The 23,168-nt window shown below is 46.9% G+C and overlaps 1 protein-coding gene across 2 annotated transcripts in view; it reads right to left on the minus strand.

The window, feature by feature from the left end:
• Positions 1 to 470: 470 nt before the first annotated feature.
• LOC144733851 (uncharacterized) overlaps positions 471 to 23,168 on the minus strand; it is a 32,816-nt gene continuing 10,118 nt past the window's right edge. Inside the window, exons 2-12 of one of the 2 annotated variants that reach the window (XM_078615858.1) lie at positions 23,058 to 23,152; positions 21,025 to 21,149; positions 18,330 to 18,455; positions 10,791 to 10,879; positions 10,234 to 10,441; positions 8,923 to 8,993; positions 7,573 to 7,705; positions 6,265 to 6,341; positions 3,459 to 3,537; positions 2,680 to 2,807; positions 471 to 1,921 (exon numbers count right to left, since the gene is read on the minus strand). In XM_078615858.1, the coding sequence (XP_078471984.1) occupies positions 1,823 to 1,921; positions 2,680 to 2,807; positions 3,459 to 3,537; positions 6,265 to 6,341; positions 7,573 to 7,705; positions 8,923 to 8,993; positions 10,234 to 10,441; positions 10,791 to 10,879; positions 18,330 to 18,455; positions 21,025 to 21,149; positions 23,058 to 23,131 (1,209 nt within the window). In that variant the 5' untranslated portion in view covers positions 23,132 to 23,152 and the 3' untranslated portion in view covers positions 471 to 1,822. Of the gene's footprint in view, positions 1,922 to 2,679; positions 2,808 to 3,458; positions 3,538 to 6,264; positions 6,342 to 7,572; positions 7,706 to 8,850; positions 8,994 to 10,233; positions 10,442 to 10,790; positions 10,880 to 18,329; positions 18,456 to 21,024; positions 21,150 to 23,057; positions 23,153 to 23,168 lie in introns of both variants that reach the window. The other variant, XM_078615857.1, reaches the window with a different exon arrangement.

The raw sequence follows: 23,168 nt of genomic DNA on the forward strand, positions 1-23,168 counted from the left end.
CAGGATGAACTCTTCCGCCGTGGCTGATCACTGCTACAACGCTGTGGGCTCTCATGATATTGTTTTCTCCGATACCAAAGTGCTCTGCAAGCTGTCTGGATACCACCAAATATTTGTCCATGAAGCCATCCAGATATACAAACATAGACATAACTTCAACCGAGAAGATGGATTCAAATTGAGCAATCATTGGAACGATGTTATTAACCAAGTTAAACCTTAGCTGCCTTATAGCTTATATTCATATCCGCATCTACATTATTTTACTCCCAGCCCTGCTCACTCCCATCACTTGGAAATTTTCCGTGCAGTGTTTGGAGTCTGCAGAGTTCTCCCCCAAACACCCCCCCTCCCCAACGTGTCACAGCTTTAGGTCGCCCTTTAGGTCGAGCTTTAGGAACATCCTTGCCGCTCTCCTCCAGCCCACGCCCCGCCCCCACACTCACCCTGGCTCCCCCCCCCCCCCCTCAGCTATATAATCCCATGACACAGTCATCTCTTTGGCATACTTTAGCAATTGTTTTCGCTGTGGTTGTCCCCGCCTGATGACGGATGCTTGTGTTGCGCCCGAAACGTCGTGTTTTGTTTTATTTTTATTTTCTCTGCCTACTTGACTTTACCGAAATAACCAAGAGTATATAAGGACTTGTTTCAGCAACCTGTTTCTCTCTCCCATCTGAAGACGATTGCTTGTGTGGCGATCGAAACGTCGTCATCTTTTATTTTTCTACCTACTGACTTTACCGAAAGAACCAAAGAGTATGGATTCCTGCAGTCACAAAAGCTTCAAATCAAGAATAAACTGAACTATTTTGTTTATTTTACCAGGTAAGGCCCACTAAGCGATTTAGCTATTTTTTCAGAAGTGAGGACCCATAAAAAAAATCCACGCGAACCACGGGGAGAACATGCAAACTCCAAAATACAGTAGGCGTCAGGGTCAGGATCAGGATCAAACCCACGATCTACTGCATACCAGGCGATATAGTTAACATCTCGCCACTCTAGCGCCCTCAAACAACACTGATCAGATCAATTGTGAATAACTGTGAGAATCGTGAGACAAATATTAGAGGGAACCCCGAAAAACAGATACAAGAAGAGGGTGGAGAAAATTGATGACCTCCAAGTACACAGGCAACCGTTGGAAATCGATGTAAATGAGCATTTGTTATTATCGCATGCGAGCCGATGAGAGCATTGTGGAACATGTGCCAGTGTGTGCTAGTGTTGTCCTATCTCAGATTCAAAGCTACCCGCGTTATAATCCATCACTGTTATTGTCTGAAGGCATTAGTACGATTGCCTGTTCATGAGCATTAGTGACTATAGCTGACCATCCAGGTCCTGTTCAAGGTTCAGTCCAATACTTGTTAGACGACTTAAGCAAGCCGTTACCTGTTGCGTCACCTATGTGGCACACTCGGCTGTCAGAGGTTCAAGTTACTCTGTAGTGGAAATGCCATGGTGTAGAGTTACAGGTGTGTTTGATCATGCATGGCAGAGTCACCAGTGCTCGGTAGGATATAGGCAGAGTGAAGGTTTGGGTGGACTTGTAGTTGAGTGGTTGAGCGGTGCCATGTGTTTGTCATCACGTGTGGGGTTGAGCTCCCATTAGCTGCTCCGTTCCCGACTTCTCAACTTGCAATCAGTAGTGAGACGCTGGGCAAGCAATGGCGCTTTGACCACAGAGCCCCCCAATGCAAAGTGTTGTGAGTGGAGATGGGCGAGGGTGTGAGGGGTGTGAGTGAGATTTGTGAGAGCTGGGTGGTGTTCACCATGGGAGCTGTGTGGTGGGAATCCGATGGGCATTGAACTTCCGTCAGCCCAGTTTTTCGACAGCATCCAGGAACTTTAGGAAGTCCTCCAGGCAGTGGAAGCCGCCCACGTCGCGCGCCACCATCGCAAAGAACTCCGGGGCCTGGGGACAGCAAGAGAAGATGTGAGACAAAGAAAGTGAGGAGCTGGGTAACGAGGTGAAGAGCTGGGTAGGAAGGTGAGGAGCTGATGACGAGGTGAGGAGCTGAGTGACGAGGTCAGGAGCTGGGTGAGGAAGTGAGGAGCTGGATGAGGAGCTGGGTGAGGAGCTGGGTGATGAGGTGAGGAGCTGGGTGACGAGGTGAGCAGCTGGGTGAGGAGCTGCGTGACGAGGTGAGGAGCTCTAAGGTTGGGGTCTCTACCGTGAGGGAGTCTCCGCAAGTTGGGGTTTCTGTTTTCGCAAACCTCAGTCGGAGTCGTGCCGACGACTGCCCGTACGCGGCTGCATCTCCACGTTCTCTCAACTCGTGTCCCAGTGTCCCAGACAATCCACACTCCACTCATTGGTGTTGGATTCCCATTATGTAGCACATGTAGACACAGACGCGTGTGCGTGTCTCCAGCTGAACTCGTATGAGAATTTCTGTGTTTACTGTACGTGTACTCATGTCTCTCTTTATGCTGTGCGTTACTTTGTGCCATCATGCTTCTCTCTGTGCTGTGTGTCACTTTGTGTCCTGGTGTCTCTGTGCTGTGTGTCACTTTGTGTCCTCGTGTCTCTGTGCTGTGTGTCACTTTGTGTTCTCGTGTCTCTGTGCTGTGTGTCACTTTGTGTCCTGGTGTCTCTGTGCTGTGTGTCACTTTGTGTCTCGTGTCTCTGTGCTGTGTGTCACTTTGCGCTCTCACGCATCCCCGGGCGACCTGTTGGCGGATCTCCAGGAGGCAGTGGAGGATGCTTCCATCGACCTCGGTGAAGTTCCTCCCATAGGCGGCCAGACCGCTCTCCTCCAGCCACGCCTGCACGTCCCCCTCGTTCCACTTGGGCACGCCTGGTTGCCAGGGCAAGCCACGGCACACGGCAACATCCATTCAACCAACGCGGGGTAATCAACACGAGCAAGTCAACAAGCAACTTGAGAATCATGTATCACAATGCAACATACCATCGGGTAACCCTTTTAATGTACACTTCTGTTATTCATGTCCAGATGTCTTCTGTTCATATGCACTTGGAACTGCTGCTGCCAGGCTGCTGTAGTCTCGGGGCTGCTGTTGTCTAGGGACTGCTGTTGCCTAGTGGCCACTGTTGCCGAGAGGATGCTGTTACCTAGGGGCTGCTATTGCCTAGGAGCTGCTTTTGTCTAGGGGCTGCTGTTACCTAGGGCTACTCTTGCCTCGGGACTGCTGTTGCCTAGGGGCTACTGTTGCCTAGGGGCTGCTGTTACCTAGGGGCTGCTATTGCCTAGGGGTTGCTGTTTCCTAGGGTCTGCTGTTAACCTGGGTTATGTTGTTACCTAGCAGATGCTGTTACCTAAGAGTGGTGTTACCTAGGGGCTGATGTTACCTAGAGGCTGCTGTTGCCTAGGGGATGCTGTTGCCTAGGGGCTGCTATTACCTAGGGATTCCTGTTACCTAGGGTCTACCGTTGCCGAGGGATTCCTGTTACCTAGGGGCTGCTGTTGCCTAGGTTATACTGTTACCTGCCAGCCGAGCCTGCACCTCATTGGCTCTGGAGGAGGAGCAGCACGAGATGAACCCCTTGACGATGCGGAACACGGCCTGAGAAACGGACGCGGGTGTGATGTCACAATTAGTGATGTTACAATTAGTGATGTCACTGTGAGTGCGTAACGAGAGAGTGATGTCACTGTGAGTGGGCAACGAGATAGTGATGTCACTATGAGTGTGTAACGAGATAGTGATGTCACTGTGAGTGTGTAACCAGATAGTGATGTCACTGTGAGTGGGTAACGAGATAGTGATGTCACTGTGTGTAACGAGATAGTGACGTCACTGTGAGTGTGTAACGAGATAGTGATGTCACTGCGAGCACGTAACCAGATAGTGATGTCACTAAGTGCATAACGAGATAGTGATGTCACTGTGAGTGCGTAACGAGATAGTGATGTCACTTCGAGCGCTTAAGGAGATAGTGATGTCACAGTGAGTGTATAACAAGACAGTGACGTCACCGTATGTAACGAGAGAATGATGTCACTATGAGAGCGTAATGAGATAGTGATGTCACTGTAAGTGTGTTATGTAACCTCACCCATATGAACAGCAATTCAGAGAGTAACATTCAACGTTGCCAGGAGGAGACATCAGCGCAGCTGAGACCTCACATGCGAACAGGTCGGAAAGTGCAAGTGATTCTGTTTTGTTGTAACTTCATACCTTCAAAAATATTTGTAGATGCTTAGACACATTGATGCAACGGCTATGTGCAATTGAAAATGGACAAAACTATTTACCTATGTCTTAAGAGCCTAACTCAACGTAAATATTCAGAGTGAGAGAAGGGATGAATTTAGTGACAGTGTTGGTATTCATTTTCATCGGACTGTCCTGCGGTGGTGACTACGATCGTCCGGTTGCCAACGAGGTGGAGCAACCGGACTTGTGACGGCATCGCGACTACCGAGGCATTGTACATCAAGTTCAAGTTCAAGTTCATTTATTAGGTATAGCCCTGTGAGCCATTCAGCTCTTGAATCGGGTGCAACCGCAACAAACAAAAAACAAAAACATGAACAAAAAAACATCTTAAAGTGAATATGTGACTAAGTGCAAACAGAAAATCCAAGAAAAGACAGCAAAATATTGCAGAAAAAACACCGTACACCAACGCTGTGTGCAAAAATCCCAGTGGGATGCAAGTCAAACAACAACAACAACAACCACAAGACAGCTTAAATTAAGGCCATCAGTCTAACTCTGTACTACAACAAACAAACATGGCTAAACCAATACACTTTTCGAAATCACCAAAATAAAGCCATGAAAGCAATGAAAAAGCAATCATAGGAACTGTGACAGAATTTTCACAATAAATGGCATAAACAACATGTACTACCAAAACCCTGCAGCCATAGCTGGCTGCATGAGTCACTCCACCTTTAAGATCAGCACACTAAATCAAAACACAGGTCATACTTTGTAGCGATCATCCGGAGCGAAACATTTTATTTTAGGTCACTGAATAGCACTGGCAGCTAGGGGTGTACAACTCCTCTAGAGCAGTTTTGAGTGAAGATCTCATAGGTAGTGACTCAAGTTTCAATTTATTGGCAACAGCATTCCAGACCCTGGGGGCATCAATAGCAAAGGCCCTTCCTCCAGTATATGTACGGCAATAGGGAATATTAAGCTGGTAAATGAGTGTAGACCTTAGGTCAAATTTGTTCTTTGAAACAGAGATGAGATCCAGCAGGTAATCTGCAGATTCTTTTGCAAGTACATCATGAATAAATAAGATCTGGTGCACAAGCCGTCGAACATTCAGAGATGTTAAGTTTGACCCAATGTAGAGGTCACAGTGGTGAGTCCTATATGGGCAGTTCAATGCAAATCTTAAGGCCGAGTGATACATTGAGTCAAGCTTCTTCAGTACAGTACTTGGGGCTGATTTATAAACAATGTCACAGTAATCAAGTAGAGGCAGTATGGTAGCTTTAATCAATTCCAAACGGAACATAGGGGGGAACATGATCGCGTGGGTGTCGAACACGACAATAGTGAGGGTTGACACGTGAACAAAACGTGCCAGTTCGTTACTAGTTCAGCACACAGGTGTGTTGGAGAGTCAATCCACAACATTTGCAATTTGAGTACGACGTTTCACCTGTATATACAACGAGCATCATCAGGCAATAGCCAGAGTTGTGGAGAAATCCTCCTCCTGTTTCAGTCATAAATAGAGGGATAAATGTGATATCGTAACTTGTGAGCCAATCAGGTACGAAGGTCAGTGGGGGGTGGTTAATGTTGTCAGGTAAATTACAATGGATATCCGTTACCAGTTGGGATATTCATACGTTATGCATGCACACCATGCCTGTTCATCGTGCCGTTTTTATGTGTGCAAGAAATCGCAATACCTATTGTTGGTCACAAAAGCCTATGTATTAGACAAGGATCAGGGTGTTCTCTACACAGTTAGAACACGAACGTGGACACTTGGCGTAAGCATAAAGTAACTCCGGTGCTAACAGAGACAGATCGGTGTTTTTTTCCACCGGACGTTGTTGAGAGAAGTGTTTTGCTGTACATTTCGCTTCGATGTCAAATAAATACTTCAACTGAAACAAACTGTTGGTGTCCAATCTGTCACCAAAACTAAAATAAGCGATTGCCTCACAACAGTTTCTGAGGATAAGATGAGGGGGAGTAGTAGAGGAGGGATATAGGAGGTGTAGAGGGAGGAATTGATGAGTAGAGGAGATGTTAGGGAGTAGAGTATAAATAGAATGTGAGAGAAGGAGTATAGGAGGTGATGGTTCTCACGCTTGCCCAGGATCCGGTCCCTGTCTCTCTCAGCTGGTTCTGGTTCGTGCTCCATATAGGGCAGTGGAGCTGCCCCTCTGAAATGCAGACACAGCAACACATTCACTAACAGAACAACAACAGCTGACATATGCCACTAAGTGTTGGTGACATCATCATGGCGCTTGTGCTAGGCTAGGTGCACTCCGAGGCCAAGTGAAGTGTCAAAGGCTCGCTGACAGGCAGTCACGGGACAGACCCAGGTGCCATAGGTTGACTGACTGAGATGACTGGCAGATGTACCACTTGTGCCCCCTACTGTGCTAACTTTCTGTATTTTAGCCACCCAGTGCTTTGTTCATTGTTTTGAGCATCGCTCCTCTGCCGTCCGTTCTTGCTGGAGGGCGGATTTCTCCAACTGCCAAGTAGCATCCTTCATGAGCCTCCTCCACAGAGGCCGATATTAGCACCGCTGGTACCAGTCTTCGATCCCAAGCCTGATGGGGGTATATTTATAGTTTGCATGTTCTAACCGTGGTCGTGTGGATATTTCTCCATGTCCTCCGGTTTTTCTCTCTACGTTTAGGAACATGCGTTTAGAGTATTTGACTGGATTACATTCCAAGTGATGAGCTCACAAATCCTTGAAAGATCTGGACACATTCTCGTTAGTGAGCTCCTCTGGTTAACACGCTGCACTCTGACCCCAATGACCCAAGTTCGATTCCCGCTCATGGCCAACACCAGTGACGATTATTTGAACCGGTCATGGTCCTCCTCTAGATCGACTCAGCTTAAATGAGTACCTGCTTTGGCGTGTAAAACATCGCCACTAGGGAGACAAAGGCGGCCGGGCGTGGTGCTGGCCAACCAACCCCTCGTGTTCCCGTTCCATCCTTCATAGATGATCTCTATAAACACTTGCCCCAACTGTCTGTTAAGGCTGTATGGGGATCTTTTCCTTTGCGTATTCACTAGGTATTTGTGTGTGCAGGAAATACTCGACCTGGCCAACAATATGAGTGGAGAGCTATTCTAAGAATATGAACGGGTTCACTTTTGTATTATGCGTGCATGAATTTTTTTATAATATTCCAGCATTGGTTAGAGCTGCAATAAATCGCTCATACCCCATAAATCGGTCTCTATGCCGGTTTGTTAAGTTACTACTCTGCCCTGTCTTGGCTATGACCTGCACCATACTTTACCTTGGTGGACTCTTCTGTAATGTCATGCCAAATGTGGGTACCTAACCTCACAGAATATGTCCTGTACGTATATACTGCGTGTTATGCGATGCGTGTATGCAGTGTGCAGTGTTGCTCTCACCCTGTCTCATCTGTGAGCAGGTGCCAGGGTCCCGACTGAGTCTGTTCAGTGTCATCACCGCGTGCAGCTTCTCCCTGGCTCGTCCCTCCCTGAGGCTCTGGACCAGTGGAACCACGGCCCCCGCCTCATAGATCTGATGAGAGCGAACCATCACGTGACCAGCACACGTTCCACGAGGTTTAGCTAAATGAACTTTCGAAGCAACAGGGGAGCAAACTCGCAATGGAATCGCAATGGAGTCAGACAATGATCTGACACAAAAGCGATGATTAAAATGAAGAAACACCCACCACTGTCAACAGCGCAGAACAAGGGACAAATCAAACGGCATAGCACAGGCCCAGAACCAATGTGAATGTTAGTTGTAACAGTACAGACAAATGCTGTCGCTCCGGGTTGATGTGGGGTGGCCGAGATTACATGAGGTAGTTATAGGGGGAAAATCCCACAAAGCTCCCATCTCATGGCTTATGTAACGAAGTTCCGGGGTTCTGATTGGGGGGGGCGCTACAAGAGGTAAGTTGATTATCAGTGGCTGTGAGGGTGGGACCATATTTGTGTATTTAAGTGAGTACTACCAGTGTATGAGGGGCCGGGGTGGTTGTCGTTCGCAGGTGCCAGTGGGTTTCCGCGGGGTGCCTGCTGCTGCGAGGAGCTGCTGACGTACGGGTGGCTCGGTAGCCTGGACTGCGGCTCCGTGGAGTCACTCAGAGCGCTGTCGTGAGCCCCGAGACTGCCATGACATACCCTGGGCTTCTGCGGAATTGCTTCATCACCCAGGAGTGGAGTGTGTGTAAGGGTTTGTGTGAACGGCCGGCGCGGTGTTCTGTACCTGTTTTCTTGTAGCAGTGTTCTGTGATTGTCAACACGCAGAGTCGCTGTGCTGAACTTGTGAACCTCGGGGTTATGTAAATGTGTGCTGTTACTGTCGCCTGAGAGTGTTGATGAGTTCGTTGTACTTGGTTGTCAAGAAACTATTATCCGCCAAAGTTGGTTCGCGTGCTTGTGCATAGTGTGACAATAGTGCATAACGAATCAAAGCATGGTTAATACATTCCAAATCTTATTAAGATTCTTTGTATTCCAGATCTAGTTATTGTCCTTCTTTCTGTCTCTGTTAAAGCGCACTTAAAAATCCGCATTGATGCCCTACACAAATATTGGTGGAATTGCATGGAAGACAAAATCTATCCAAACTCCTCTCTCTCTCTCTCCCATGTTGAAAATGAGCACCTCTCACACTGGTGACTCGTCAGTGTGGCGGTGCGAGTGGCCCACCTTCCTGCGCACGGGCCAGCACACGGACAGCATGGCCAGCGCTTCCAGCAGCTCCTCGGCCAGGTAAATTACCTCGTCCACCCTCTTGTATCGGCCGAACATGTTGGGCCTACCAATGGTCTTGAGCAACTCGTTAATGGTGTCTGTAATGAGACACGCGGGTGATTAGAACTCACTTTCCATCACGTAGCATCATAACCCCCATGATTCCCACACTGGCATAGTGATGGGAATACCTGTGCCCACGACTGAGTATATTGGGGAAACACCACAAGAACCTCCACTCTAGACAGGGCTGCCCTCTCAGAAACAGTCAGTATTAAATGGCATCATTGCCACCACCACGCCCACACATGAAACTTACTTCACATAGCTACTGTGGCTGTCACTCTACCAAAGAAGTTGATTACGAAATGACAACTGATACCGTACAGCAATGAAAAAATTCTGCCACTACTCGCACATAATTTCAGAATGGCCCAAAGTCAGCAGTGTTAAAAGGAAGAGCCGCATAATTGTGTAAAGTTTTCCGGCAACGTGAGTTATTTCATCGGTCGAGTTTACGTAAAGATGTATTGGTAGATTACTAGGGGTTTCTATTGATTTAACATCTCTCAAAATAAACCCTATTAAACATTCCTTGTTTTGTGGGGTGACCTCACGTCCCTGGGTATCATGGTGCCTCTCTCTCTTTAAACGGAAACGTTTAAAGTTGATCATCGATTATTCTTCTTCCAACATTATCCAACGGTCCCAGGCCGATCCGGCGAAACCGGCAAAACAACTCCAAAGGCTGTAGCCAGTCCGGCGATACAGTACATTATACACCACATACAACTTAAACAATGAAAATACTGCACGTATATACATTCTTCATGACTAATAACTAATCAAAACAGAAAATATACAGTGCATTGTGTAATTCAGCGTTAGCTGGAGCATCAGTCTAAAGACTGCATCAGTCTGGCATAGTTGTACTACTACATCATCCCATGATGCAGAGTCTTTGAGATTGGAGGGGGTAGAGTAAATAAAGTCACTTTTTACATTACAATATGTTTTTGTCTATTCAAATGTTTATGCCAATGTCACAAAGTAAACGAATGTAAAGCACTACAAAAAACACATACACAACACCTAAAAACACAAGGTCATGCAAGAATGTACAAAATAATCTATTTTAAATAATAATGATGATGTAGTGATAATTCGGCGTTTTTGAAAGTCCGGCGTCCCCCCCCCCCCCAGCTGCTGGATAATCGATGATCGACTGAATATTTCTCATCTGGTTAAAGTATTTTTGGCAGGTGAGTTCAAAGTGAGTTGAGAGTTGAGTGTGGGCAGTGGTGAGTGAGCGAGCGATCCGCATCGTGAGTCACTTACCCGTCTCTCCAAGGGGGTCGAGGTCGCTGTCCTCAAGCACAAGGGCGATGACGTTCAGGGAAGATATCCTGATGTTCGCCCGGTCGTTCCTGAGCAGCTCCTGCATCACGGGAACAGCGTTGGTCTGCCGGAAGCAGGTGCGGTTCTGCGGAACGCGGCAGAGGTTCGCCAGCAGGCAGATTGTGACCACCATCAGAGTGCGTGCAATCTGGGGACACAAAAAGCACCCAGTAGTGAACACCACTGCCTTAATCTGGCACCATTCATACCCAGAACTCTGTGCTGCTTCGAGTGCGGTGCGTTGAAACTGTGTGTGTGCTCATGTACTTGTACACGACAGAAATCTCGGCTAGGAACTCAAACCCTGATTTTAACATCATGTCTATGGGAAATTTAGAGTTTAATTTAAGTAATTTCCAGTAAAGTAGCATTTCGCAGGAATACTTGTACCTTCTCCACCATATACCCATATACCCACATGGCTCCCGTGTGCCAGCGTGTTCTCGTGTCCTCATATTTCCAAGTGTCCCGCATTATGTTTCTCCATGTCCCTGTACCGAATTGGTCTTGCTGCGCTCCCACAGTGGCTGGTGCTTCATGATGTCCAGGAGATACTTGACGATGCCACACTGACCCAGAGCAAGGCCTAACAGAACCACAACAACCACAAAATCAACCACAACGTCAAAATAAACCACATCGCACCCACTTCAACCACGACCAGAGAAAAACACCACGGCCGTCACATCACAGCACGGTGACAAACAAAATGGCCTAATTATGCTATTGTGATGCATCTACAACCTAGCAAAACAATCGGGAGCAGAACACAGGGGTGAATGACTAAGCAATACTCATCACTCAAAACACCAACACTAGAGCAACGTCTAAAACAACCGCTGGAACTACCACAACCACCACTACAACCACTTTCCAATAGAACTACCACTAACAACAACTACTACTACTAATACAAGCACGAAAACAACTACAGTATATCACTAAAATAGTGACGATTAAGATGCCAGTTTGTAACTTGAAGGCAATACATTCTCCCAGTCTGCCATCTGAGTTTCATCAACCTGGCACCAATGCAAAACTCGAGGCCCTGGCACCAACATCTGTGGCAGAGGTGTTAATGTTCATTGCACGGCTGCCAAATAAGACATCGCCGCTCGACTACATCCACACGTCCATTCTCAAATCATGCTTGGACGTGCTTGTGCCATTCATTGTCCACCTAGAAAATATTTTATTCAGCGAGGGCTGTTTCCAAAACTGGTTAAAAATGGCGCAGCTAACACTGCTCCTCAAAAAAGTTGGCTTGAGCTACAGTGACCCCGCAAACTATCGTCGAATCTCAAACCTGAGTACGATTTCAAAGGTCATAGAGCGTCTGTGTCTGAAGCACTTATCCACGTTGCTGCGATGGGCATATTCAACCCGTTGCAGTTGGCATACCGGAAGTTCCACAGCACTTAGATGGCTCGACTAAAGATCACCAATGACTTCTACAAGATCATTAATGATCAGTACATTGAAGCGTTGGTTAGCTTCGATCTCTCAAAAGCCATCGACACCATCGACCATGAGATAGTCATCGGGTGGCTAAGGTCAAGGTTTGGTGTATCGGGTACAGAACTGGGGTGGATTGAGTCATACCGACATGGGCGATCATAGTTCATCAAGCTGGGTGATAAACAGTCATCGTCTATGCCGTGCCTAGTTGGTGTTCTACAGGGGTATGTCCTTGGGCCATTCCTATTTTCAACAATCATCTCTCCAATCGCCGATGTAATCTCATTGCACGACATCAAGTTCCATCAATATGCTGATGATACACAATTATACACAGTGGTGAAGTCAGAGAGATATGGAGAGCCTCGGTAAGCTCGAAGATTGCACGCGAGTGGTGCATATGTGGTTTGCACGTAATTCTAAATGCTATCTAATCCAGAAAATTCGGAGTCGTTGCTGGTTGGCACTCAGGCAAAAAAATGTGTGGGAAGATCAGGCGTGGCGGCGGTCGCAGTCACCGGGATACTTTTTTCTAGTCATCTAAAGACCTTTAGCACCACACTTGACCAGAATATGTCGTTAATTTTCATATAATTTTCATATCAGGTCTCTAAGACACATTTGACCTCTATTACGTCGTTGCATAGCCAACACCGTGATGTGTAGCATAGTATTGACAAGGCTCGATTACAGCAACTCGCTAATCTATGGGACATCTGGCAAAAACATTACCAGGTGTAATGCGGGCGTGAGCGACCTTCCGGATGTGACGTCACGGGGAGGCGGAGCCAGGTGACGTGGGTGAAAGGTTGGGGTCCTTAAGTGGGTAAACCGGAAAGAGAAGTCAGTCGGGTTGTGAATGGAAAAGGGTGAGGCCACGAGGGCGAACGAGAGGAGGGGGGCACCGCCGGCCAGCGGGAGCCGACCCCAGAGTACAGCCAGGAAGGCTGTGTGTTAGAGGCAGCGGTGTGGCTGCAGAGAGTCGCAGGAGCGACGAAGAGAGAGGAGAGTACAGCCAGGAAGGCTGTGTGTTAGAGGCAGCGGTGTGGCTGCAGAGAGTCGCAGGAGCGACGAAGAGAGAGAGAGACAGCACGAGGCTGTCAGCGCTGCGGAGTGAGCAGCAGCGATTACAGCCAAGGGGGCTGAGAGTGAGTAACAGCAGCGGAGCTGCTGTGGGGGCTACAGGAGCGACAGAGGCCAACAGAGGGGCTGCTGGTGGAGAAGAGAGAGACATCGGAGTCGGCACTGTGGGGACTGAGCAAAGAAGAGACAGCCATGTGGGTAATACAGTACGGACCAAATAAAGGACACTGAGCCAGAGATCGTGGTCAAGTCTTTTATTACACAAGCTTCAACGTGTGCAAAATCATTTGGCATGTGTTGTGATGGGGTACTGCAAGATCCGAAAATGTCCGTCCAGTGCTCGCCAAGCTGCATTGGCATCCGGTTGCCGAACGAATAGATTATAAGGTCACATTCATTACACACAAAGGACTTGCCACAAATAAACCACAATACCTTGCTGATCTCGTCAAGGAGCCAATTGGCGAGCCATAAAACAGAGATTGTAACTGCAGAGCACACTTGCAGATGCACTTCTGCGCCATCTAGAATGCTCTTCCAAAATTAGGATGACACTGGAAGTATGAACTTGTAAATCATACAGATTGAAAACTAATTTGTTTAGAACCGCATTTGTGTTTAGTTTGTTGTCCTTCCCCCGCACCTCTCCACTACTCCATCACCACACATACCCACTCTCTACTCCTCTATCACCACTAATAGCCAGTTTTTTCACTCCTCTATTACCACTAATAACCACTCTCTCACTCCACTAACACCACTCATAACCACTCACTACTACTCTATCACCACGAATGACCACGCTCAAGTCCTCTTTCTCCACTAATCACCACTCTCTACTATTCTATCACCTCTCATAGACACTCTCGCACTCCTTTATCACCACTAATAACCACTCTCTACTAATTCTAGATTTGAAGCTTTCGTGACTGCAAGGAATCATATTCTTAGGTTTTTTCGGTAAAGTCACGTAGGTAAAACATCAAAATTAATGAAAATAAAATAAAATAAAAACAAAAATCACGACGTTTCGGAGGCAACACAAGTCTCCGTCATCAGGTGGGACCGTCACAGCCGAATTAGCTGCATCAAGTGAGGCAATGATTGAAGAAGTAATCCCTTATAAGCAAGTTGAAGGGGGGAGGAGAGGGGGGGGGGAGCTCATCAGAATGTGGTAGCCAATGAATGGAACGTATCGGGAGGGAGGGGGGCGGGGCTCAAAGACAGCACGGAGTGCTAAGTACAACGCATCGGGAGGGGGAGGGAGCGGGGCCAAAACAATGGACGACGGCTTGGACGCGGTTGCTGCTGCACACGCCAACACAATGGACAGAGAGGGGGGAGGGGCGGTCTGATACACATGATAGACAAAATAACGAAAATGCCCATGTTTATACCAATGCTGGCTGAACAATGAAGAGAGCACTGCCAAAAAATAACTGGGGATGTTAACACTCGGTAAAGTAAAGTAAAATAGTGCCTGTCAGATAAGATGGTCCAAAAAAGTGTAATTAAGTCTTTTTTGCGTGGTTGATAACATCTTTCCAATAATTACTAAGTTTGTACCCATCATCACGGTTGAAATTATGTCTGTGTTTGTATATTTGTATGGCTTCGTGTACAAACCTTTGATGGTAGCCGGGAGGTTTGCAGAGAACCTTGGTCTCGGAAAAGACAATTTCATGAGAGCCCACCGAGTTGTAGCAATGATCGGCAACGGCAGAAGAATCAGTTCTGCCGTGTTTCAGATCTGACTTGTGCTCGCGGACACGATCAGAAACATGACGTTTCGTTTCTCCAATGTAGCAATCACCACAAATGCAACTCAATTTGTAGACTCCAGGATACTGTAAGTCAGGAACGACATCCTTCACAGATGGAATCAGATCACGGATTTTATGCACTGTACTGAATCGGACTTGGATCTTATGTTTGTTTAGAATTTTGGAGATCTTTTTGGTCACGCCTGCTATGTATGGTAACGTGATGGTTTTGGTTGGAGTTTCAAGTGGCTGTTTCTGTGTGGTGGGAGAGACAGCTTGGCGGATAGTACGGTCAGAGTATCTGTTCATCCTGAGGGCCCGATGTACATGTCTTAATTCACCGGTCAGGTGGTGTTTGTCAGAAATGCCATGGGCTCTGTGGTATAGCGTTTTGATGAGAGAATTCTTTTTGAGAAGGGTGGTGGTGGGAATCCGGTTTCAAGTAGGAATCTGTGTGGGTGGCTTTCCTGTAGACAGAATGTCCCAAGGATCCGTCAGGCCTCCTCTCAAACAGAATATCCAAGAATGGTAGTTTACCGTCTTTCTCCACTTCCATGATGATACTGTTGGTTAGCCTAACGACGAAAACCAACAGTATCATCACGAGTTCGACTTCCCTAATCAAACCAAGCAAACGTCCCTCTCTAAAACCATCGGCGACAAGACCTCCCAGACTCGGTCTTCCCAAAATCCATAAGGAAGGCACCCCGCTACGACCCATTGTGTCGACGATAAACTCTCCTACGTACAAACTAGCCCGTTTTCTATCAGATACTCTGCTCCCTTTCACAGGCAAGACCTCTTCGGCAGTACTCAACTCAACCCAATTAGTCTCTATGGTTAAGGACATGGTACTATCTCCTGATGACATCCTCGTCAGCTTTGATGTAGTATCTTTGTTTACCAAAGTCCCAGTACCGGACACCCTAACAATAATTGAGGACTTAGTCCAACATGGATTGAATTCTGATGCACCTGCGCTGGTTAGGCATTGCCTCACCAACACCTATTTTACCTGGAATGGCACCTTCTACAAACAGAATGAGGGTACCCCTATGGGCTCCCCTTTGTCACCAGTTATAGCCAACATGTTCATGGAAAAGTTTGAATCAGACGCCATCCAGACATCTACCCTGCGTCCTTCCCTGTGGAAGAGGTATGTGGATGACACTTTCGTCATCTGGCTACATGGCCTCCCAGCATTGAACCACTTCTTGGACCACATCAATTATAGACACCCATCCATCAGATTCACCATGGAAGTGGAGAAAGACGGTAAACTACCATTCTTGGATATTCTGTTTGAGAGGAGGCCTGACGGATCCTTGGGACATTCTGTCTACAGGAAAGCCACCCACACAGATTCCTACTTGAAACCGGATTCCCACCACCACCCTTCTCAAAAAGAATTCTCTCATCAAAACGCTATACCACAGAGCCCATGGCATTTCTGACAAACACCACCTGACCGGTGAATTAAGACATGTACATTGGGCCCTCAGGATGAATGGATACTCTGACCGTACTATCCGCCAAGCTGTCTCTCCCACCACACAGAAACAGCCACTTGAAACTCCAACCAAAACCATCACGTTACCATACATAGCAGGCGTGACCAAAAAGATCTCCAAAATTCTAAACAAACATAAGATCCAAGTCCGATTCAGTACAGTGCATAAAATCCGTGATCTGATTCCATCTGTGAAGGATGTCGTTCCTGACTTACAGTATCCTGGAGTCTACAAATTGAGTTGCATTTGTGGTGATTGCTACATTGGAGAAACGAAACGTCATGTTTCTGATCGTGTCCGTGAGCACAAGTCAGATCTGAAACACGGCAGAACTGATTCTTCTGCCGTTGCCGATCATTGCTACAACTCGGTGGGCTCTCATGAAATTGTCTTTTCCGAGACCAAGGTTCTCTGCAAACCTCCCGGCTACCATCAAAGGTTTGTACACGAAGCCATACAAATATACAAACACAGACATAATTTCAACCGTGATGATGGGTACAAACTTAGTAATCATTGGAAAGATGTTATCAACCACGCAAAAAATACTTAATTACACTTTTTTGGACCATCTTATCTGACAGGCACTATTTTACTTTACTTCACCGAGTGTTAACATCCCCAGTTATTTTTTGGCAGTGCTCTCTTCATTGTTCAGCCAGCATTGGTATAAACATGGGCATTTTCGTTCTTTTGTCTATCATGTGTATCAGACCTCCCCTCCCCCCGCTCTGTCCATTGTGTTGGCGTGTGCAGCAGCAACCGCGTCCAAGCCGTCGTCCATTGTTTTGGCCCCCCCCCCTCCCCCTCCCGATGCGTTGTACTTAGCACTCCGTGCTGTCTTTGAGCCCCGCCCCCCTCCCTCCCGATACGTTCCATTCATTGGCTACCACATTCTGATGAGCTCCCCCCCCTCTCCTCCCCCCTTCAACTTGCTTATAAGGTATTACTTCTTGAATCATTGCCTCACTTGATGCAGCTAATTCGGCTGTGACGGTCCCACCTGATGACGGAGACTTGTGTTGCCTCCGAAACGTCGTGATTTTTATTTTATTTTATTTTCATTAATTTTGATGTTTTACCTACGTGACTTTACCGAAAAAACCTAAGAATATAACACTCTCTACTACTCTATCACCACGAATAACCACTGTTTACTTCTCTATAACCACTAATAACCACTCTATTCTCCTATATCAACACTAATAGCCACTCTCTCACTCCTCTATCACTACTCATAACCACTCTCTCACCCCTTTATCAGCACTCATAACCACTTTCTCACTCCTTTATCACAACTCTCTAGTCCTCTATCACTAATAATAACCACTATTTAATCCTCCAACACCACTAATAACCACTCTATACTCCTATATCACCACTAATAAACAATATCTACTTCTGGTCAAAATGCAAAAAAAAACATACTCTGATAATATATGCATTGTCCTTGAAATTAGAATAGGTTTTTCCTATTTTTTGTATTGGCAAAGGATGCCTCATGATGTAGATGCTTACCCCGAGCCCTCATTACTCTGATAGTACATTATCTTAGATCTGTACGCTTTTTGGAGTCCTCTGGTCGAACACCATTTGAGACTAGGCTCAAAAGTAAGCTGTCTCTGGTGTAGACCAATCAGTTTCAAGGACAATGCATATATTATCAGAGTATTTTTTTTGCATTCTGACTACAAGTATTGTGGTTACTGCAGACATGATTGCTCGTAAAAAAGTTTAGGTTTTGTTGGCAGAAAAAAGGGAGAAACCTATTCTCCCATTCTCTACTCATCTATCACCACTAATAACCACTCTCTATTCCTCTATCAACACTCATAACCGCTCTCTCACTCCGCTATCACCAAAATTAACCACACTTTACTCCTCTATCACGACGAATGACCACTGTCTCACTCCTCTATTACCACAAAAAAACATTCTCTACACCTCTATCACCACTAATAACCACTCTCTACTTCTCTATCACTACTAACAACCATTTTATACTCCTCTATCACCACTCATAACCACTCTCAACTCCTCTATCACCACTAACAACCACTCTCTCATTCCTTTATCACCACCAATAACTACTCTCTACTCCACTCTAATCACCACTGCGCCTCCCTATTTTGTGCGATGCACTTTAACTCCGACCTCCTCCCTTTTGCCTTGCTGGAGGCAGTGCTGTTGTGCCCCACCACCCTCGCTTGGTGCTGCTCACCAAACGCTGGGCTCTTGTCTGTGTAGCTCATCAGAACGCTCACAGTTGTTTCGATGAGTGTGAGGTACAATTCTGGTGCCGGGGAGTCTTTGTCCGATGTCGATGTGAGCACTTCGGCCAAGAGCTCTGTGAGAAGACGCAAGAGACACAAGTCACAGGGAGACGTGGGAACAACGAGGAATGCAGACATAGACTCGGAGACATACAGACGCAGGCAGAGACAGAAGAAGACACAGGCATGAAGACGTAGAGGCATGCAGACATAGACACAGATGCATGTGGACACACGGATGGGAAATTGAGGACTTAAGGGTATGGCGACACTGAGACACAGACATTGATATTTAATGAGGATAATAAGACATTGCACACAAACGGACCCGGAGACATTGACAGAATGAGACACAGATACATAGGGACAAGGAAGAAGAGAGACATATACAACAGAGAGACAATCTAGTGTTTGCAATAGTGGTGAACGAGCGAGCATCTCGCAAGCTCAAAACAAGATTTTGCGCCTGACACTCCTCCTACGCATATTCGGGGGATACACTCACCACACAACACCCCTCATCCGCACACAAGTTTCAGGACTCGTTCTAACACATTAGGAGGCATTCCATCAAGGTAGTATAGACAACTTGAGTGATCTTGATAGATTGAGAGTGGTCGCGAACAAAGGGCCCAGAACTCATCATCATCACCATCTGTTCATCATCACCACCATCATAGCCACCATCATTATTACCCCATGTAGTGCTCATGAGGACCACTTATCTATGCGTCTCTTAATGTTCTCTTTATTTCCTATGGCCGCTGATGTAGATGCAGAACGACAACTGAAATTTCATATTCAGGTGTTCATGCCTAGATAACTGGGTCAGGAGCAGTGAAAGATAGCAGCCTTCACGTGGACCCACTCTGTTGTTAAGTGAGAATGCCATCAACACGGCGACCGAACATCGATGATCATCGGTCTCCTCGTTTCCAGAGCAACAGCAATGCATCTCTTCGTATAGCTGCTAAACAGAGACTTTAGGATGTCACGTGACTCGTCTTCCCTGTGTAAAATTCGTGAGTAATTGGATGATGTCAACACCTATAGGAGACCGCTACCCTGCGTAAGTTCACTCACATGACTACATGCCATTGTGTACATGTTAACTATGTTAGTGTACATGTGTAGTGACAGGGTGCCATCTGTTGATCATGGGGGCTAACTATGGGTATGGGTGTGGTATACAACGGCCAACCATAAGGGGAGCGTAACTGGGCCAAGGGTCAGAGGTGGGGATCAATCAGGAAGCTCCTATAACCTGCAGGAGAGTTCCAGAGGTGGGGCGTGGCCAGAGGCGGGGCTTGACCATGCTAGGGGATATATATGGGAGAGGCAACTGGGGGTTCGGGGTTGTCGTGGGGGTTCGTTTCCGGGCTGCCGTCGCTGTTTTCACTTCCATCTCTTCATCGTCATCGCCGCCGTATAGCCGATCCACTATAGAGTCCCCATCGTCGCTGTATAGTCAGCTATGGAGTTATACATCGCCGATATGGCTATATTAGTGGGTCAGTTATACGTAGCACAGTGTGTATGTTACTCAGTGACCCTGACCGTGCAGTGTCGTGAAATTAAGAAGGAGCCCTCTACAATTCGTGTCTCAGAAGTTGCTTCATTACACATGTGTAGTGGTTTAAACACGCGCCATGCACGGGAGATTGTGAGCACGTGTGCGTAGAGTACAGTGGGGGCATATGAAGACGAGCGTTGTTGCCAGGGCTCGAAGGGGTAGGCCAGAGACGGGTTGGGGGCAATTAAGGACACGGGACCGTGATTGGCTGGTAGTTGTTGTCATGAACTGGCGCCGCGGAGTCTTGAAAAAGAGACAGGTGGCGGCGGGGGCTAGGGGCGAGGGGGTCGCCAACGAATTAATTGGGAGTTAATTGGGTCGGGCATAAATACAGGGGTGTTGGGAGCTGAGGGGAGTTCGCACCTGGGAGTGGATGAAGACGGTCGGAGCCGAAGCAGTGGAGCGAGAGAAGTATAGGGTAGCAGTGGAGTGAGGGACGCACAGCGTAGCGCTGGAGTGTGACGGAGAAGCCGATAGAAAGCGGCTGGAGTGTGACGGAGAAGCTGCAGGAGAGCGGCTGAACTGTGCACGAGAAGCAGAGAGGAGAGTTGACGTAGACGGAGAAGCGGAGCGAGCGAGGCCGGCGGAACGCAGCAAGCGAACGGAGAGCATGCTGAAACGATGTTGAATTGTATGGTGTTAGCGAAATAAAGTGACGACGGAAAAGCAAGAATCTGTCGCGTGAAGTTCAGCACTACACATGCATGACGACATGGCACTGTACACATGCTTGTAGATGCATATTTGTATGCGTATGAATGTAATCGTGTCTGTGTAAACCTGTTCATGCGTCTGCTTGTGTATCAGCTGAGACTAGTGCTAATGTGAATGTTTTCTACAAATATCGTGTGTGTGTGTTATGTTTATGTGAGCTGTGTGTGTGCTGTGTGTGACTTGTGTGTGTGTACTTTGTGTGTGCTGTGTGTATGAGCTGTGTTGTGTGTGTGTGTGCAGTGTGTGAGCTGTGTGTGCGATGAGTGTTTGCTGTGTGTGTACTTTGTGTGTGCTGTGTGTATGAGCTGTGTTGTGTGTGTGCAGTGTGTGAGCTGTGTGTGTGCTATATCACTGACCAGCTGCTCCCTGCTGCGCCATCACATCTGCCACCTCCTCGCTTATGCTCTTGGGTAGCATCAAGAGCTGCAGATTAATGACACGGAGCTTCTGCATAGGAGGGTTGAACGTGGTCATGTCCAGCCTGCGAGGTACAGACGAAGAAGGGTAGGGGCGTTTGATCCTACAACAACAGCTGCCATTCGCCTCGAAGTGACAATAACGTCATCACGGCGCTTGTACTAGGCCAGGTGCACTCCGAGGCTGCGTGAAGGCTCACTGACAGGAGACCACAGAACATAATCAGGTGTCAACGATTGACTGATATAGATAAATGGCTGATGCACCACCTATGCCCACCACTGTGCCAACTTGCTGTGTTTTAGTGGTCCAGCGCTACGCTTGTTGATGTGAGCGTCGCTCCCCTGCCCCCCGTTGTTGTTGGAGGGAAAATGCCTCCAACTACCCAGTAGCATCCTTCACGAGCCTCCTCCACAGAGGCCGATCTTGACACCACTGGTACCAGTCTCCGGCAAGTCCACATCACTCCAACTCTTCTCTAGCCCGTGCCGCGCCCTTTTAAGTCCCTCTATCCGGCCAAACAGAAGCTGTTTGGGCATGCGGCAGCTGGGTATGCTGACTACATGACCCAGCCGACGCAGCCTTGCCTGCCGGAGGAGCTCGCCAATGGCACTGTATCCAGATCTTGGATAGAGCCCCCTGCTGTACATCCGCAGCGACCACTCACCACTTACGTTGCTTTTTCATTCGATGTCAATTTACACCAAGCGGAAGTTATCATGTTTTTAGTTCTTTTGATAAGAAATATGGTTATAAATGTTTCAATAAACTTTAATTGCACATTTATCGTAATAAAGCAAAAAACATCACCATTGGAAATATAATGATCAAATAATCCACTTGCAGGGTTGCCAAAAAGATACATACAATAAACTTAAAAAGTATATTTACTTAGTCATTGCATTGTATTTCATGTCATGTGCTTCGAAGAAAGGTCATTGCGTAAAATGTCACCTATTATCTATTTGTCCTTAAAGGGTTGGTGTTATTTACGATTGTGTTGAGTTATTGGTGCGTGTGCAGCATTGCCAATGTAGCATCATCACAATTAATAGCTGCCCTAGGCATACGTTCTGTCGTATTTTACAGGTTTCCTTCTGAGAGATATCTTCAGTTATTTAGTGAACTTATCAGAATCTAAATATTTTTTTTAAACCGCAGGTGGAATCCGATGAGCAATACAGATTTTTATCACAGATGTCCAGTCGGGGCACGAGGTAAGAACGTTACAACAACAAACACAACACACACAAACACGATATGAGTGCAAAATACAAGAAAGGTAAATAAATCACCAAAACACATACAAATACAACTAAACCAGCCCCATCCTACCAGGAAAATTCCACTGAGTATTAACTTATTCTTCAGAAGCAACCTGGCCATTACAAATGCCAGCTCAACAAAGTGGGCTTATTTATTTTTGGGCATTTTTCTAAACGTAAACGTTTACGTTCATGTTGGTCTGCTCATATTTATTCTGATGATGAAACAGCAAGGAGTGTCATCAAAACTAATCAAAGAAGCGATGGACTGCTGCTCGTTAAACTGAGAGCCCAGCCAGCCGATTTAGTCACCAATAAAGTCCACAGGCCAACATGCTCACGACTGTGATGAGGAGACAGTCTTTGAGCAGATAGAACAGATGCCGAATGCAGACAAAGGGGAAGTGATTTGCGTGGTTATCATTTATTACAGAAATGCCGTTGGCCAGAGTGCAGCAGTCCCCACGGGATGCCACCAGGTTGCCTCATCGTGAGCGGGCCTCCTCATACAGCTCAAATGCACGGCTTCATTCTAAAGAGAGAACCCGCCTTTCTGACAGCAAATTCGCTTTTTGTGTTTGAAAACATTTTACTTGTTTATGAAAGGAATGATGCGACGGTATGTCATTGTGACTCATCAGCACGGAAGTTGGGAGTGTCAGCTGTCCGAATCTCACGAAAATCTTCTCCCCCTCTCAGCAACTCACTTGTTGTCGAGTTTCTTGATGTCATCCAAGCAGCTCCTCACCAGCCGCTTGTATTGCTCCACTTCGCTCGTCATAGTCACCTGACGCACGGCACGCTACAACCCACAAGTG

The sequence above is a fragment of the Lampetra planeri genome, chromosome 48 (assembly GCF_965212315.1).
Source record: "Lampetra planeri chromosome 48, kcLamPlan1.2.h2, whole genome shotgun sequence".
Classification (NCBI taxonomy): domain Eukaryota; kingdom Metazoa; phylum Chordata; class Hyperoartia; order Petromyzontiformes; family Petromyzontidae; genus Lampetra; species Lampetra planeri.